This window comes from Bos taurus, chromosome 13, assembly GCF_002263795.3.
Source record: "Bos taurus isolate L1 Dominette 01449 registration number 42190680 breed Hereford chromosome 13, ARS-UCD2.0, whole genome shotgun sequence".
Lineage (NCBI taxonomy): Eukaryota > Metazoa > Chordata > Mammalia > Artiodactyla > Bovidae > Bos > Bos taurus.
In genome coordinates, this window is record NC_037340.1 from 39,527,525 (window position 1) to 39,543,956 (window position 16,432).

At 47.4% G+C, this 16,432-nt stretch overlaps 1 protein-coding gene and 1 non-coding gene across 17 annotated transcripts in view; both read left to right on the forward strand.

Moving 5' to 3' along the window:
• RIN2 (Ras and Rab interactor 2) overlaps positions 1 to 16,432 on the forward strand; it is a 208,165-nt gene that overhangs the window by 162,169 nt on the left and 29,564 nt on the right. For 13 of the 16 annotated variants that reach the window (XM_025000743.2, XM_025000742.2, XM_059892716.1 and 10 more), the window contains 3 exons: positions 2,381 to 2,573; positions 5,987 to 6,098; positions 9,676 to 9,796. In XM_025000743.2, the coding sequence (XP_024856511.1) occupies positions 2,381 to 2,573; positions 5,987 to 6,098; positions 9,676 to 9,796 (426 nt within the window). 16 annotated transcript variants of the gene reach the window in all.
• Positions 11,096 to 11,161, forward strand: MIR2305 (microRNA mir-2305). The gene has a single exon (NR_031117.1). It is a non-coding gene; the product is annotated as a microRNA mir-2305 (primary transcript).

The following is a 16,432-nucleotide window of genomic DNA, read 5'->3' on the forward strand; positions in this document are numbered from 1 at the left end:
CCACCCCAGACCTGCAGAATCAAAACCTTTGGGGCTGAAACCAGGAAGCGCATGTGGTCACATCCCCAGGGGATTGCTCCCCCAGGCTCAAGCGCTGATGCAAAGCAATGGTTATAAACTTGGGTGCAGGCTGGGGCTGCCTGGGGAAGCTGAACCATTCTGATGTCTGCATTCTGCCCCCAGAGTGTCTGATTTATTTGTTCTGGGGGTGCTGTCTAGCCATCACAAAAATTTATCCTCCCCAGGCAATTTTCATGTGCAGCCGAGGGTGGAAACCAGTGCTGTAAAGTTGCCTTCTTTACCTCATGGGAAAGGAATGTTTATGCCAGCTTCATTGTGAAGAGTTTGTCCTGAGCACTGCAGAGATTCTCTTCAAAACACCTGGAGGCCCTGGAATGGCATTTCCAGAATGAGGAACTACCCTTTCTGGGCACAGATGGCCCCATATGGAAACTTGTAGCAGCAGTAAAGGAAAACACTCCTTACTTGAGAACAGATGAAATGTAAATATTGAATGGAAGCCCTAGATTCTTTAGATCTGGAGAGTCTTTAGATCTGGAGCAGGTCTAAAGATGGCAGGGGAGAAGGTGGGGTGTGGTCTCTAGTGGCCCATGTGCTGTCATGGGGTGGCGGGGGGTGTGTGGTTCCTAGGTCTGCATGCCCCCACGTGATCTCTTAGAGCAGAGTGACCCACGGTAGGGTGGCATACCCCTTCTCCCCTCTCCCCTTACATTCAGGCCCTGTCACCTTTCTTCCTCACTGTTGAAGGCTTCCTTCAGACCACATGTATGGGTCTCTTGGAGTGCACACGTTTGAAGATGGTGTGTATCCCACCTGAACTCCGCCGTGCAGACATGGGTGGTCAGGCCTGGTGGTCCCACTGGCTGTTGGGGCCAGTGGGGATGACCACGGGGGACCACAGGGATGACCAGCATGGAGAACTCTGAATGTGGCAGAGGGAAGATACCCCAGAGCTTAGGCAGCCTTAGACGGGGACCTCCACCCTCTCTCAGCAGAGCGCTGTTTCTCGGCCTGAGCCTCCAGGCCCTCTTTTTGAAAGCTAAGATCCTGGCACCTCCTTTCAGGGCTACTGTGAGGAGCAGATAAGAGAGTATTTCTGAAGATTTGGCCAACAGTAGACAGCACCAGGTTACAGCCATATGGTGTTTGTGATCTCACCTGTTAGCTGCAAAGCTGGAGAAACACCAAACTTCTGGGATTTCCGGCTTTGCCATTTCACGGCTGTTTATTACTCTGGAGCTTGTTGAACTTCAGTTTCCTCACTTGTAAAATCGGGATTAAGTACTCAGAAATAGGGTTAGGGTTGGGAGGCAGAGGAGATGATATACGTCAAGGTGATATTTTTGTACTGAGATTTCATTCACATACCATAAAGTTCAGTGGGTTTTTTTAGTACTTCACAAAGTTGTACAGCCATCAGCTCATCTCATTCCAAAACATTTTTGTTACCTGGAAAGAACCTCCAAACCCTTTAGTGGTCATGACCTACCCCAACCCCTTCCCAGTCCTTGGCAATCACTAATCTTTCTGTCTCTGTGTTTTTATCTAACCCAGATATTTTGCATAAATGGGATCAGTACGCTATTGTGCCTGGTTTCTTTCACTTTGTGTGGGATTCTCAAGGTTTCATTCCATTCCATGGAGTCTTCAAAGTCTTCCATTTTGTAGCATTGATCAATGGCTCAGTAATAAAAAGAATCAATGACCATTACGGCTGAATAAAATTCCATTTTCTGGATATACCACATTTTATTTATCCTTTCTTTAGTTGATGGAGATTTGGACTGTTTTCACTTTAGGGCAACTATGAATAATATTAATATGGTTTTATGAATAGTGTAATACCATTCCACTGTGGGATTCTGTTAGAAATAATATTAATAGTGAAAGTGCCTGAAAGGAAATGAAATCCAGTTTATATGGGTATGAAATGAGTGCCTGAGGAATGTTTGTCTGTGTTTTCGGAGCTTGCCTAGTCATACTCTTGGCCTCATGGTTATTGTATGGAATTTAGCACTTAGAGTTTCTTTTTGCTCAAGGTGAAGACATGCCCTAATTGCAGAAAACAGAGTAAACAGCATTTAGGATATTTAGAACCCTGTGAAAACTGGGTTAGAAGGGGAAGGTTGAGTGTGTTGAGGGGTGTTGAGGACTCGCTACAATGTTAGACATATAGAGTGACATAGAACCCAGTGTCTGCCCCTGGAAAGCTTTCAGTCTGGAGGGGAAGACAGAAGAAGTGGTGATGAAGGACGGGGCCTCGGGCCAGGGTAGGTCCAGCCAAGAAGAGCACAGGGTGCTGTCCTCATGAGGGAGACCTCGCTGCAGCCGTCTGACCCCTGTCAACTCTCTCTCCTAGCATGGTAAGGCACAAGGACGATCACTACTCCGAGGAAACGGACGCCAAGACCTGCCCCCGGGACTCGGGCTACGACAGCCTCTCCAACAGGCTCAGCATCTTGGACCGACTCCTGCATACCCACCCCATATGGCTGCAGCTGAGCCTGAGCGAGGAGGAGGCGGCGGGAGTCCTGCAAGCGCAGCCTCCGGGGGTAAGACCCTAAGTGGGCAACTGGGGAGGTGGGCAGGGCCGTCACTTCCCTAAAGAGAAAGACGGCGAGTTCCAGAGAGTTCTTCCCAGCCCCTAGGGAGCACGGTTCCCAGTTTGTGTGTCTCGTTACAATGCAGAGAAATTCTGGAAACTTTGAGCAGCTCCCAAAATAGAGCCCTTCATATGCTCAGTGACCTTGGGACCTCAAGACTCTGAGGGATAATAGGGCAACTGGGTACTGAGGAGGGACCGCTGGCCACGGGCCCCGGGCCTGACTTCTTGAGATGTGGCATGGAGGATGAGCCTGGTTGTGGGGTCCTCAGTCTGTGGTTTTCCTTCCATTATGAGCCTGGGAGCCCTGGCCTGGGTCCAGCCATCCAATTCAGGACCCAACCTTCAAAAATTCCACATCTGTAATCTTGTCTACTCTGGCTGCCAGTGTCATCCTCTTTCCCTTGTGTGGTCTCAGTGACAAATCAAGGCCCAGTTTGGTTTCTTCAGCACCCCCCTACCCAAGGCTACACAAGGGCTTCCCGTGTGGCTCAGCTGGTAAAGAATCTGCCTGCAATGCAGGAAACCTGGGTTCAATCCCTGGGTTGAAGATCCCCTGGAGAAGGGAAAGGCTACCCACTCCAGTATTCTGGCCTGAGAATTCCATGGACTGTATAATCCATGGAGTTGCAAAGAATCAGACACTATTGAGCAACTTTCACTTTCACCCAAGGCTAGTCTCATCTAACTCAAGCCCACTCCATGATGCTATAGAAGTTTCTTAGAAAATGTTATTCAGTGATAGGTAGATATATTCTGTGCTATCTGACATGGTGGCCACTGGCCTCATGTAGCTATATAAGTTACATTAATAAAATAGAATAAAACATTTGGTTCCTCAGTGGCACTAGCCATATTTTAAGATCTCACTATCCCCAGTGTCTGGTGGCTACCATATTGAATGGACAATGCAAAGTATAGAACATTTCCACCATTATAGAAAGTTCTTGGGGACAGCGATTGTGTACAATGTAGACTTCTAAAACAAGGGTAAATACAATAAAGCACAGATAAAATAAGACTGGAAACAACACACCACAAGAGATAGAAACTAAGAAATAGATGGAGAGGCCGGGAGAAAATTCCTTCAGTAGCTGGCTGAGGAATGTTGTAACAGCTGGACACAAAAATAAACTTTCCAGTTTCCTATCAGCCAGAGCTTGTCGGTTGTTACTTTTTGACTCACAAGTGAGTCTTTGTTCCTCATCCGAGGGAAGCAGACAGGACTAAGTCCTCTGCTGGAACACGTTTGGGAGGACAGGCACAGTATTGAATCATCCTTGTGGAGAATTCCTTGGCCGTCACACCAGGTTGTTTCCTCTGGTTTAGGTCTGTATGATCAGGATCCGTTCTGTGAGGCCCCCACTTTTTGCAAGTTGAGTTGTCTGCTTTTGTATTTCTGCAAAAAAAATTCTAAAGAGGGAGGTTGCTGTGTTGCTAGGCAACCTCCTAGCAACTCACCCCAGCACCTGGAGTCAGGCATGTCCATTCCTGCTGGAAACTGGTGGGGAGCAAGTCAGGCAGGAGGTTCTCCACCTACTGGATCCCTCTGCAGGATCTGCCTGATGGGATGGGGCTGAGGGCAGGGTAAGGAGAAGAGAGGCCACAGTTCACCAGGAGAAGCAAGGATCCTGAACAGAAGGAGGAGCGGGTGTATGAAAGAGAAAGGTTTGAAAGACCAACCTTAGTGGCATCTGGTCCTTAGGGTGCCACCATCCCTAATTCATCTATAGCCCTAAGACAAGGATCGGCAAACTCTTTCTGTGAAGAGTCAGAATGACAGTATCTGGGGCTTTGTGGCCATAGAGCCTCTGTCACAGCCACTCAACTCTGCCATCATAGGGCAGCCGCAGCTGTTTAAGTATGTAGACCAAGCAGCAGGCTGTATGTCAATAAAACTTTATTTATGAAAGCAAGTGGCAGGATAGGTTTGGTCTGTAGGCCATGCGCTGCCAACTGCTGACCTAAGGTTTTGGATGTTCAGGAGATAAGGCTCAGAGATTGTACCCTCCCTGAGTGTCAAGACTCAAGGAGACCCCCACCTCCCAAAGGGAGAGATACTTCTTTCCACCAACCAGCAGCTGCCTCCTAGCAGTACTTTGAGGCTTTTCCTCATCACAAAAGCATTGTGGGAACACCTGCTTCTGCCTCAGGATGACCCAGAACTATTGACTCCCACAACTGGCACATTCTGTGGCCACCTCTCTATGGTCACTGCGGAAAAAGAGAGCCCTGAAGATGACCTTCCTGTCTTCCACAGACACCCAGTTCCCATTGCCCCTTCTCCCCTCATAAAAGTATCTTAGGAGCTATTGACCGGACATCAAGAAAGAGATGACAATTAGGTGGGAAAAGTGAAAGACTACAGAACCTTAGGAGCAGATATCCAAACACAGAGCAAAGGGGAATGAAGAAAAAGGACAGGATGGTCTCCTTGGAGAAGGGTCGTGAGTCACAGAAGGAAACCGGCCTGCAGCCAGGCCACCACACCACAAACTCCAGGGAGTACCACTTCGTTTGTCATGACGCCCATCAGGTAGATGACACCCTGGGTAGATGATGCCCCCAGGTTTGTGCAGTGCACAGCTGTATGTGGCTTACCCAGCTCCGTAGTAACATATGCTTGGATGGTCTCCTGAGATCAGCACTGGGCTTGGGCTGGTTTAAACTTACATCTAAAGACACCATTTAGAATTGGAGGGAGTTGTTGTAAAGCAAAGTGAATCAGGAGTAAAGGGACCACCAGCCTGCATCTTGGCTGGAGCGAACCTCAGAGCACTTCCCATTTTCAGCTCCAGTAGATGTGGCCAAGCCAGGTCTTGCCTTATTATCCCGTTTTCCAAGAGACACTGGCCATTCAGATTTTCATGTGTAAAGTGAAAGACCTTGTGCTCTTCCACTGTTGGCAACAAATTCAGATTTCTATCTTAAATACACCCATGAGCCAGACTAGCCAATGAACTTCCAATTCTCCACCAATGGCTGAGCCGTGTTACCTGTGTCTAGAATTTAGGGTTCATCAGCCAGGACGCCTTATCAGACATAGGCTGGAGAGTATGTATCATGAGCTGTAAAATAGTCACCAAACTGAAAATGTTTCACAGATTGGGGAGGTTCTCAGTCTTGTGGAGAAGTTCCCATCAAAGAGAAAGTGGGATCCTCCTCAGACTGGTTACCAAAGGTGGGCATCCGTGGCCTGCTGGCTCATCAGTTTCCATGGCAGCAGTGTGCACCTGAAGCCCTGAAGTTTGGCTACAAGAGGGGTTCCATGCATGGAAGCTACGTGTATAGCTTCCCAGGGACACACCCAGGTCCCAGCCTTCTAGATGTCTCCTAAGCTTGTATTTCTTTTCCCTCCTCTAGATCTTCCTGGTTCGTAAATCCACCAAAATGCAGAAGAAGGTCCTCTGCCTTCGCCTGCCCTGTGAATTTGGAGTCCCACTCAAGGAATTTGCCATAAAGGAAAGCACATACAGTAAGTGGTCGTCAGGTGGTGAGGTCCTGGTGAAGTGAGGTCTTTAAGTAAGTGGAGGGGGAGAGGGCCTGCAACTTGAAGATGGACAGACGTGGGTCTGAGTCCCAGAGCTGTCACTTATCCTCTGTAGATAACCTAGCACAGGAGCCTCAGTTTTCTTATCTGTATAATGGGATGGTGGTGACCTCAGAGAGCTGTTGACAGTTCGGTTAAACAGCCTGTGTGCAAGGTTCACAGTCTGTTGCCTGGCAAATGACAGGGCCTCACAGAGGCTAGTTTCCCAGTTACACTGGGTGTGGTCCCCAGGTTTGCTGATGGCTAAGCTGAAGGACAGGCTGCACAACAGTCTTTTTTTGGGGATCTCATTCCAAAGTGCGTGTCTGCACAGCCCTTGAATAGCCCTAGAGGGGATTGTCCCCTCTAGGCCATCCTTCTACAGTGTTCTAAAGGGGCAACTGGTCATAGGCTGAATCCAGAGCTCTTTGGAGAAATGGATTGGCTGAAGTTTTGGAAGGAGAGAATCAGGAGTGTTGGTTTCTTTCTGCTGATTTGTGGTCCCTGGAAACGTGAAGTCTTTGGGAGGTCAAGTGTTCAAGGAAAAGGGGAACATACAATCCTGATGCCCTGTGAGCCTCCCAGCGACAATCAGAAGGTGGACCTACAGCCCCAAGGGGGAGGCCTCTCTCAGCCACAGGTGAGCAAGCCCAGGTGTGAAGGCCAGTTTGTATACTGATGTAGGCCAGATTCTATTTATAAGCTGAGCAGCCTCAGTCTTGGAAGGAGCCAAAGATCCCCAGACTGATTTGAGGGCAGGTACAGGCTTCCACTCAGCCTGGAGTTCAGAGTCTTGCTGAGCCAAATATCTATTAACTGGATCTGGAGGAGATGTTTCTGGCCCCAGCGGAACTTGCCAGCCTCTGTGTGATCTACGACTGGCCTCAGGTCAGCTGTAGACGGGGTCCTGTGATGTTTACCCCCAGACCTCTTCAAGGTCGCTGACGTCAGGGAAAAGCTCCCACGTGCAGAGTCATCTGAGCAGTTACTAAGCTTGGCTAATGATCTGCGGGTTTATTTACATTAGGAGGGAGTCAAAAGGTAGATTTCAAACCCGCCCTCTGAAAGACAATGAATTAAATATTAAGTGAGAAAGGGCGATGCTGAGTTGGCTTTTTAAAGTCAGCTAGACAAGAGGTGATAAATCTAAGAGGTTTTTAAATCCCTTCTAACATCCACAGTTGAAAAAGCTGGCATAAAACTCAACATTCAAAAAACTAAGATCATGGCAACCAGTCCCATCACTTCATGGCAAATAGATGGGGGAAAAGTGGAAACAGTGACAGATTTTATTTTCTTGGACTCCAAAATCACTGCAGATGGTGATTGCAGCCATGAAATTTAAAAACTCTTGCTTCTTGGAAGGAAAGCCATTTCAAACCTAGACAGTGTATTAAAAAGCAGAGACATCACTTTGCTGACAAAGGTCCGTCTAGTCAAAGTTATGATTTTTCCAGTAGTCATGTATGGATGTGAGAGTTGGACCGTAAAGAAAGCTGAGTGCCAAAGAATTGATGCTTTTGAACTGTGGTGCTAGAGAAGTCTCTTGAGAGTCCCTTGGACTTGAAAGGAGATCCAACCAATCAATCTTAAAGGAAATCAACCTTGAATATTCACTGGGAGGACTGATGCTGAAGCTGAAGCTCCAATACTCTGGCCACCTGATGCAAAGAACCAACTCATTGGAAAAGACCCTGATGCTGGGAAAGATTGAGGGTGAAAGGACAAGATGGTTGGATGGCATAAGCAACTCAATGGACATAAATTTGAGCAAATTCCAGGAGATAGTGAAGGACAGGGAAGCCTGGTGTGCTGCAGTCCATGGGGTCACAAAGAGTCGGACAACTTAACAAATGAACAACAATTTCCACAGTTTACCGTGATAAGTCACCTTGCAAATCCCACCCACCTTCCCTTCCTACAATAAGTACAGTTAGTGTTTTGTATTTTAAACTTCTCTCGTTGTTTGTCTGAGATCCCTCCCTGGCTGCATGATTTTCCTCCCTATTTTGCAAAGATCTTTATCACTTCTCTGGTTTTAAAGTAGCTGAAAGAACTAGTCTGCCTAGTCTGAGCAAAACATGAACCTGCCTATAACTGGTTACCCCAGGCCTCCCATGATGACCCCTTCCCAGGCAGGGTCTGCCTTCTTTGCGAGGAAGGGCTGGCCTTAAAAACATAGATATTTTTGGACTTTGCTGGCGGTCTAGTGGCTTAGACTCCATGCTCCCAATGCAGGGGGCCCAGGTGTGATCCCTGGTCAGGGAACTAGAACCCACATGCTGCAACTGAAAGGTCACATGCCTCAGCTAAAGCTCCTGTGCACCCACAGCTAAGACCCAGCACAGCCCAATAAATAAACATAAAAAGCAAAACCAAAAACCCAAAACCCCATAGCTCTTTCATCGTAACATCTGAGCAGTGTTTTGCATAATAAGTACCAACTCATATCTGCATAGAACTGCTTTCACAGAAGTTACTCCATTTTTTAAAAATTTCCACTACCCACTACTCTCCTTCTGGGAGACAAGGGAAGTATAATTATTGTCCATTTTACAGATGAGAAAACCAAGGCCAGAGATGTTAAGCTACCCAAGTTCGTTCCCTTTTACTCCACTCACAAAATTGTGGTACATGTGGGCGTGTTTCTCTTTCTGTGTTTGTCAGTCAGGGTATATCTGTAGGGGTACTAAAGAAATAGTAAGTAAGTGAAATAATACAACATAAGCAAGTAATAAGCAAAATGAATGAGGATGTGGAAGGGAGAGAAACTCATCTGAAGTTAGGGAATTGTCACAGAACTGAAGCTCTTTGGAGAATTTCTGGAAGAAGGGCTGCCGGGGTGGTATTTCAGCCAAGACAGCATAAGGAGTGATTGGCAAATACATGAATTTTTGAAGTCAAGCCACTCTCTCTGTTCTATCATTTGGAAGATTTACAAAATGGCACACCGTCTTGCCAGAATACTTCTTTCTTGGAAGGTTGCACACTTAGTGGCAGCAGTGGGGTGGGGCGGGGGCTCTCGAAGTAAATCAATTTTAGCATCTTTCCTGCGAAGTCGAGCTCAAGCTGATGTATGGGAACCTGTGTTATCCTCCAGGCTTCACCCTCCTTCTGCCTTTTGTCTTAACCACAAATGGCACATTTGTGATCCAGGAGGTCTGGCCTGGGAGGGTCAAGGGCTGGGGGGGCCTTGGTGTCCCCCCAAGCCCTGCCTTCTGCTGGCCTCTGGCTCCAGCCTGTCTGACTCCTTGACTCCGCCCAGTTTTGTATCCTGAACTTAAAAAAAAAAGATAGTTGTGTAATTTGAGTCTGGGCTGCTCTGTTTACCAAGCACTGGAGCACGTGCTCTGATGAGTCAGGGGCTGGACTTACTGTAGGCCGCCCACCCTCCCCTGGCCTATCTCCCACCACCATGCATCCTCCGTACATCTGGTTCCCATCAGGCGCGGGAGTTGGTCGGGGAGCCCAGAGATGCTCCTGCCCTCCCAGCCAGCAATATCGAGGGCCTTTCCTTTCCCAGGATGCACTCGGGGACACTCAGCTGGTTTCCGAACTCTCTCTTTTCCAGCCTTTTCCCTGGAAGGCTCAGGAATCAGCTTTGCGGATTTATTCCGGCTCATTGCTTTCTACTGCATCAGCAGGTAAGGCTCCCTTTGTCTCCTGATGTCAAGCCGCTGCTTGGTGACTGTGCTGTCAACAGCCCCCAGGTTTCTTGATTAACCCCGGGCAGGGGGCTCTGGAGGGCTTGTCAGCTATTGGATGTCCCTGGAAGGATTGGCCCCTGAGGTAAAAGGGTCCCCAGGCCCCCCTGTGCCAGGCTTAAGATCAAAATGACTGCCCTGGCCCCTGTAAATGTAAAATCACACACTCACGTAGAAAGGGACCTGTGATGCAAACCTGTAATGTTTAAAGATCCTAATATTACTCATGGATCGAACTAAGAGTGTCACACTGAATGAAGTCAGACACAGAAGGAGAAACATGGTATGACAACCCTTATATGTAGAAGCTAAACAGAAATGATACAAATGAACTTACAAAATAGAAAGAGACTCACAGACTCACAGACTTAGAGAAGGAACCTATGGTTGCCGGGGGGAGGGGGGAGTGGAAGGGATAGTTAGTGAGTTTAGGTTGGGCATGTACACAGTGTTATATTTAAACTGAATAGGAAACTTCTCTGGTGGTCCAGTGGCTAAGACTCTGTGCTCCCAATGCAGGGGGCCTGGGTTCAATCCCTGGCTGGGGAACAAGATCCCACATGCTGCAATAAAGACCCAGTACAGCCAAATAAATAATTTTTTTAAAAAAGAATAAACTGGATAACCAACAAGGACCTTCTGTATAGCACAGGCAACTCTGCACAATGTTTTGTGGCAGGCTGGATGGGAGGGGAGTTTGGGTGAGAATGGATACATGTATGTGTGTTGCTGAGTCCCTTCGCTGTTCACCTGAAACTATCACAGGATTGTTAACTGGCTATACTCCAATCAAAAAAAAAAAAAAAAAAACTCCTCTGGGATTGGAACATATAGGTTTTCAAGGCAGAGGCCTTCCCTGTCCCCCTTTGCCTGGCAAAGCAATATATCCTTTTCTACTTCAAAATAAATCAAGGTCCTAATGTCTCTGAAAACTCCCCAGTGGATGCAGTTCATCTAGAATTGTGGGTGCCTTCAGCCCCTAAATCTTGTGTCCCTCTCCTTCAGGCCTGCTGGGTACCCCTGTCTTTTTTGTAACTAAAGGAACTGTTTCAGTCTACATGAAGCTAAGCCCCAAACCCCGATGTTAACAAGTGTCAGGAGGGCGCAAATTGGGAAAGCCTTTCTTTCTTTCTTTTCTTGTGAGCCACCCCGGTTTCTCAAATCAAGGATTCTTTCTGTGAATCAGGATCGAAACGCATTGTCTGCAGAGGCTGACATTGCCTCCTCTCAGGTAGCCTGGCTCGGGGGTGGCGGGGAGGGGGGCGGGGCACGGTTCCCTGGGTTTTTCTGCACATCTGTTGCAGCTGACAGAGCAGAGATGGGCATGTGTTCCTGGGGTATTTTGCAAAAGATACTTCTCATCCCCATCCCACCCGTGGCTGAGAAGTCTGTTTGGAATGGGGTTATTTTATGTTAATTTAATATATGGGCTGTTTCTCAAAAACTGAGTCAGGTGTTTGTTGCACCTGTTGGCCTAGACCCTTGGTGGGGGATGGTAGAGGAGGCACCAAGCTGTCCACTCCCGGAGGTCCCCAGACCAGGCCAGCTGAAGCCACGATCAGCAGCCTGATGAGGGAGGCACTTTCAGAGGGGGAAGAGACAGGGCTTTTACGCCCCTAAATGGGATTGACCGGAACTCCACACCACCTGCCCGGGTGTGAGGGAATCCACTCAATTGAGGAGGGCAGTGCAGAACCCCCACATCCCCAGACATGCACACTTGCTGTGGCACAAGCCCCTGATAGCGACGATCAACCTGGCATGTGGGCCAGAGGCGAGGTTGGCCAGCATTCACACGCCATAGTTCATGTCTTGATGGGCCTGCTGTTGTTACGAAAAATAGTCCCACCTAGGCTCTGTGACAACCTAGAGGGGTGGGATGGGGTAGGAGGTGGGAAGGAGGTCCAAGAGGGAGGGGACATACGTGTCCCTATGGCTGATTCATGTTGATGTATAGCGGAAATAACACAATATTGTAAAGCAATTATTCTTCAATTAAAACTAAATAAGTTTAAAAAAAGAAAAAAAGATCGTCCCACCCAGAATACAGGGTTTGGCAGCCTGAGAAAGATATCATCTCTGCCATCGGTGGTCATGGTAGACTGGGGACCGCTGTCCGGGGCCACTGGATGACTAGAGGGGACAGAGTCCATAGAAGCCTTGGTGACCTACCCACATGATGCCAAGATAGGTGCTCACAGGCAGACCCCTCTGTTGACATTTTGTGATTAATAGCCAGTCTCCTCCTCTTAAGAAAATGTACACATGGAGTAAAAACAAAATTAAAAAATAAAATGAGTACGCAGGTACGAACACTCTTGAGTGAAACATTTTTAACAAAGATGGATTTATTTTGTCTATCATGAGAGTTTTAGAGCCAGGGTGTAGGTGAGAAGGAGGCACCCTCTTTTGTGGGTGTACGTGAGGAGGGGCTGGATTGTGCCCTTGCCCAACACGGCAGGAGAGGACTCACAAACAACATCTAATTTTCTAGTAGATCAAAGCCTAAAACCACCCGTGAGTGAATGACAGGTGTGGTTTCCTGCCATCTCTGTCATCAAGGAAAACCAAAACCAAGCACGCGATGTTTTAGGCTCTAGGTACTGTGCTGGGCAAAGTAAAATCTTAAAATAAACGTAGGTTGGTTTTTGTTTGGGGCTTCCCAGGTGACTCAGTGGTAAAGAACCCTCCTGAGTCAGACAATACGTGGTTTTCCTCCCAGATCGTCTAAAGAAAGTAGGTTTTCATGAAGTGGGCAAGCCATGGAAACATATTTGCATGATGCTTTGGCATTACAAAGTTCTGGTTCTCGTTAGCCTTCATTTAAGATTATCATCAGGTCCATGACCTCTCCTGGGTCAGGCAGCAGCTCTTACACAAATGCTGTGTCCCCTGACACTCCACTTGCTTCATCCAGAACAGATGCACGGGGACAAATAGAGGGAGGTGATCACAGCATCTAGGGGAAGAAGGGTCTCCTGGAAGCAGGATGTGACCCTGGCTTGACACCCTGGAAAGAGGAGCCTCTTGACTGCCAGTTCCTAATATTTTTATGTGAGCCCTTCCTGACCCTGTTACACTCTATTCTTGTTTTGCTGTTTTCATCGATCTTACTAATTTGTTGTTCATTGTCAACAGCCTCAAGGGCCCCAAGATTCTCTGCTCGTCCAGATTTAACCTGCTATAGCCCAGAGTGTTGCCCAGTCTTACTGTAAACGACAAGTTGTTTGGTGTAGTTACTTTCTTCAGTGGAAATATCCAGAGCATCTTGTGCAGACAAACACTCCAGGCGTTGCCCTCACACACTTCACCACAGGCATGGGTGGGGAGGTGTCTCCTGGCTGTTCTTCATACACGCCAGACACTCTCCCACCCCAGGGCCTTTGCACCTGCTGTTCCCTCTGCCTGGAATGTGAGGCCAACTCTCACACGTGAACCCCCTTTATTTTTCCGCTTTTGTGCTTTATTTTTATCCATGGAGCACATTCGCTTCTCATAGATTCTATGAATTGCGTTCTTGTTCTCTGTCTGCTGGCATCCACTGGAGTGACGCTTCACGCAGGTGTGGACTTTGTTTTGTTTGAAGCACCTAGAAGAGCGTCTGGCACATTGTGGATGACCATAGACTTTGCTGGATGAATGAATGAATGCTTTCTTTGTGAGATCAATACCATCAATGGGAAAAAAAAAAAAAAGTCCTTTCCTAAGAAGTCATTATTGTCATTGCACGTTCGTTCATCTATTTATTTGAAGCACACTCTCTCCCATCTGTATCAGGCCAGGCTGTGTGCTGAATCCTGTTTAGATTTCACCAGTGCTGAGAGCGTGACCCTAATCCTTGTGTCTAAGTGTTAGTCTCTCAGTCGCGTCCGATTCTGTGACCCCATGGACTGTAGCCCACCAGGCTCCTCTGTCCATGGGATTCTCCAGGCAAGAATACTCGAGTGGGTTGCCATTTCCTTCTTCAGGGGATCTTCCCAACCCAGGGATCGAACCCAGGTCTCCTAGCATTGCAGGCGGAATCTTTACCATCTGAGCCACCAGGGAAGTCCAGATCCTTGTGTATGAAGATGAGCAAATGTTTCTCAAGTCTGCCTTTGCCCTTTTGGAGAAAGCAGGAGATCATAAAGCAGGAGGTCTCGGTGGTGACTCTATGCTCTGGCCATGGCAGGATCCTTTTGCAAGCCCAGCTCCTTCCTCTTGGGCCTGCTGGTCTGCAGTGCTGCAGTGCATGTGTTTCCCGGTCCATACATGGCATCAGACTGTTTAGGGGCAGGGTTGTCTCATGAGGTCCTTTAGTTTCACTTTTCTGCTCAAAGTGTGATCCAGGGGCAGGGAGCTTGGCAGAAATGCCAAACCTCAGCCTCCCCTAGACCTGTTGAATCAAAGCGCAGCCTCACAAGACCCTCAGGGATTCAGGCACACATCACAGTTAGACAAACACTACCTGAAGACTCAAGAGGAAGGTCTGCCACCAGCACACAAAGGACAGTGTGTGGGCTCCAGCTGGAACCCCTCACAAGTAAAATCAACAGACATTCACTGAGAACCTACCGTGGAAAAGGGAGTGGATAACACATCTCAGTTTAGGACCACACATTCCCACCCAGGGAGTCGGGGCCCAACATCCAGTTCAGTTCAGTTCAGTCGCTCAGTCGTGTCCGACTCTTTGCAACCCCATGAATCGAAGCACGCCAGCCCTCCCTGTCCATCACCAACTCCCAGAGTTCACACAAACCCATGTCCTTCGAGTTGGTGACACCATCCAGCCATTTCATTCTCTGTCGTCCCCTTCTCCTCCTGCCCCCAGTCCCTCCCAGCATCAGGTTTTTTTCCAATGAGTCAACTCTTCGCATGAGGTGGCCAAAGTATTGGAGTTTCAGCCTCAGCATCAGTCCTTCAAATGAACACCCAGGACTGGTCTCCTTTAGGATGGACTGGTTGAATCTCCTTGCAGTCCAAGGGACTTGCAAGAGTCTTCTCCAGCACCACAGTTCAAAAGCATCAATTCTTCAGTGCTCAGCTTTCTTCACAGTCCAACTCTCACATCCATACATGATCACTGGAAAAACCATAGCCTTGACTAGACGGACCTTTGTTGGCAAAGTAATGTCTCTGCTTTTCAATATGCTATCTAGGTTGGTCATAACTTTTCTTCCAAGGAGTAAGCGTCTTTTAATTTCATGGCTGCAGTCACCATCTGCAGTGATTTTGGAGCCCCCAAAAATAAAGTCTGCCACTGTTTCCCCATCTATTTGCCATGAAGTGATGGGACCAGATGCCATGATCTTTGTTTTCTGAATGTTGAGCTTTAAGCTAACTTTTTCACTCTCCTCTTTCACTTTCATCAAGAGGCTTTTTAGTTCCTCTTCACTTTTTGCCATAAGAGTGGTATCATCTGCATATCTGAGGTTATTGATATTTCTCCCGGCAATCTTGATTCCAGCTTGTGCTTCTTCCACTCCAGTGTTTCTCATGATGTACTCTGCATATAAGTTAAATAAGCAGGGTGACAATATACAGCCTTGACATACTCCTTTTCCTATTTGGAACCAGTCTGTTTTTCCATGTCCAGTTCTAACTGTTGCTTCCTGACCTGCATACAGGTTTCTCAAGAGGCAGGCCAGGTGGTCTGGTATTCCCATCTCTTTCAGAATTTTCCACAGTTTATTGTGATCCACACAGTCAAAGGCTTTGGCATAGTCAATAAAGCAGAAATAAATGTTTTTCTGGAACTCTGTTTTTCGATGATCTAGCGAATGTTGGCAGTTTGGTCTCTGGTTCCTCTGCCTCTTCTAAAACTAGTTTGAACATCTGGAAGTTCACAGTTCACGTATTGCTGAAGCCTGGCTTGGAGAATTTTGAGCATTACTTTACTAGCGTGTGAGATGAGTGCAATTGTGCAGTAGTTTGAGCATTCTTTGGCATTGCCTTTCTTTGGGATTGGAATGAAAACTGACCTTTTCCAGTCCTGTGGCCACTGCTGAGTTTTCCAAATTTGCTGGCAGATTGAGTGCAGCACTTTCACAGCATCATCTTTCAGGATTTGAAATAGCTCAACTGGAATTCCATCCCCTCCACTAGCTTTGTTCGTAGTGATGCTTTCTAAGGCCCACTTGACTTCACATTCCAGGATGCCTGGCTCTAAGTGAGTGATCACAGCATCATGATTATCTGGGTCATGAAGATATTTTTTGTACAGTTCTTCTGTGTATTCTTGCCATCTCTTCTTAATATCTTCTGCTTCTGTTAGGTCCATACCATTTCTGCTTCTGTTAGGTCCATAGCATTTATCGAGCCCATCTTTGCATGAAATGTTCCCTTGGTATCTCGAATTTTCTTGAAGAGATCTCTAGTCTTTCCCATTCTGTTGTTTTCCTCTATTTCTTTGCATTGATCGCTGAAGAAGGCTTTCTTATCTCTTCTTGCTATTCTTTGGAACTCTGCATTCAGATGCTTATATCTTTCCTTTTCTCCTTTGCTTTTCACTTCTCTTCTTTTCACAGCTATTTGTAAGGCCTCCCCAGATAGCCATTTTGCTTTTTTGCATTTCTTTTCCATGGGGATGGTCTTGAT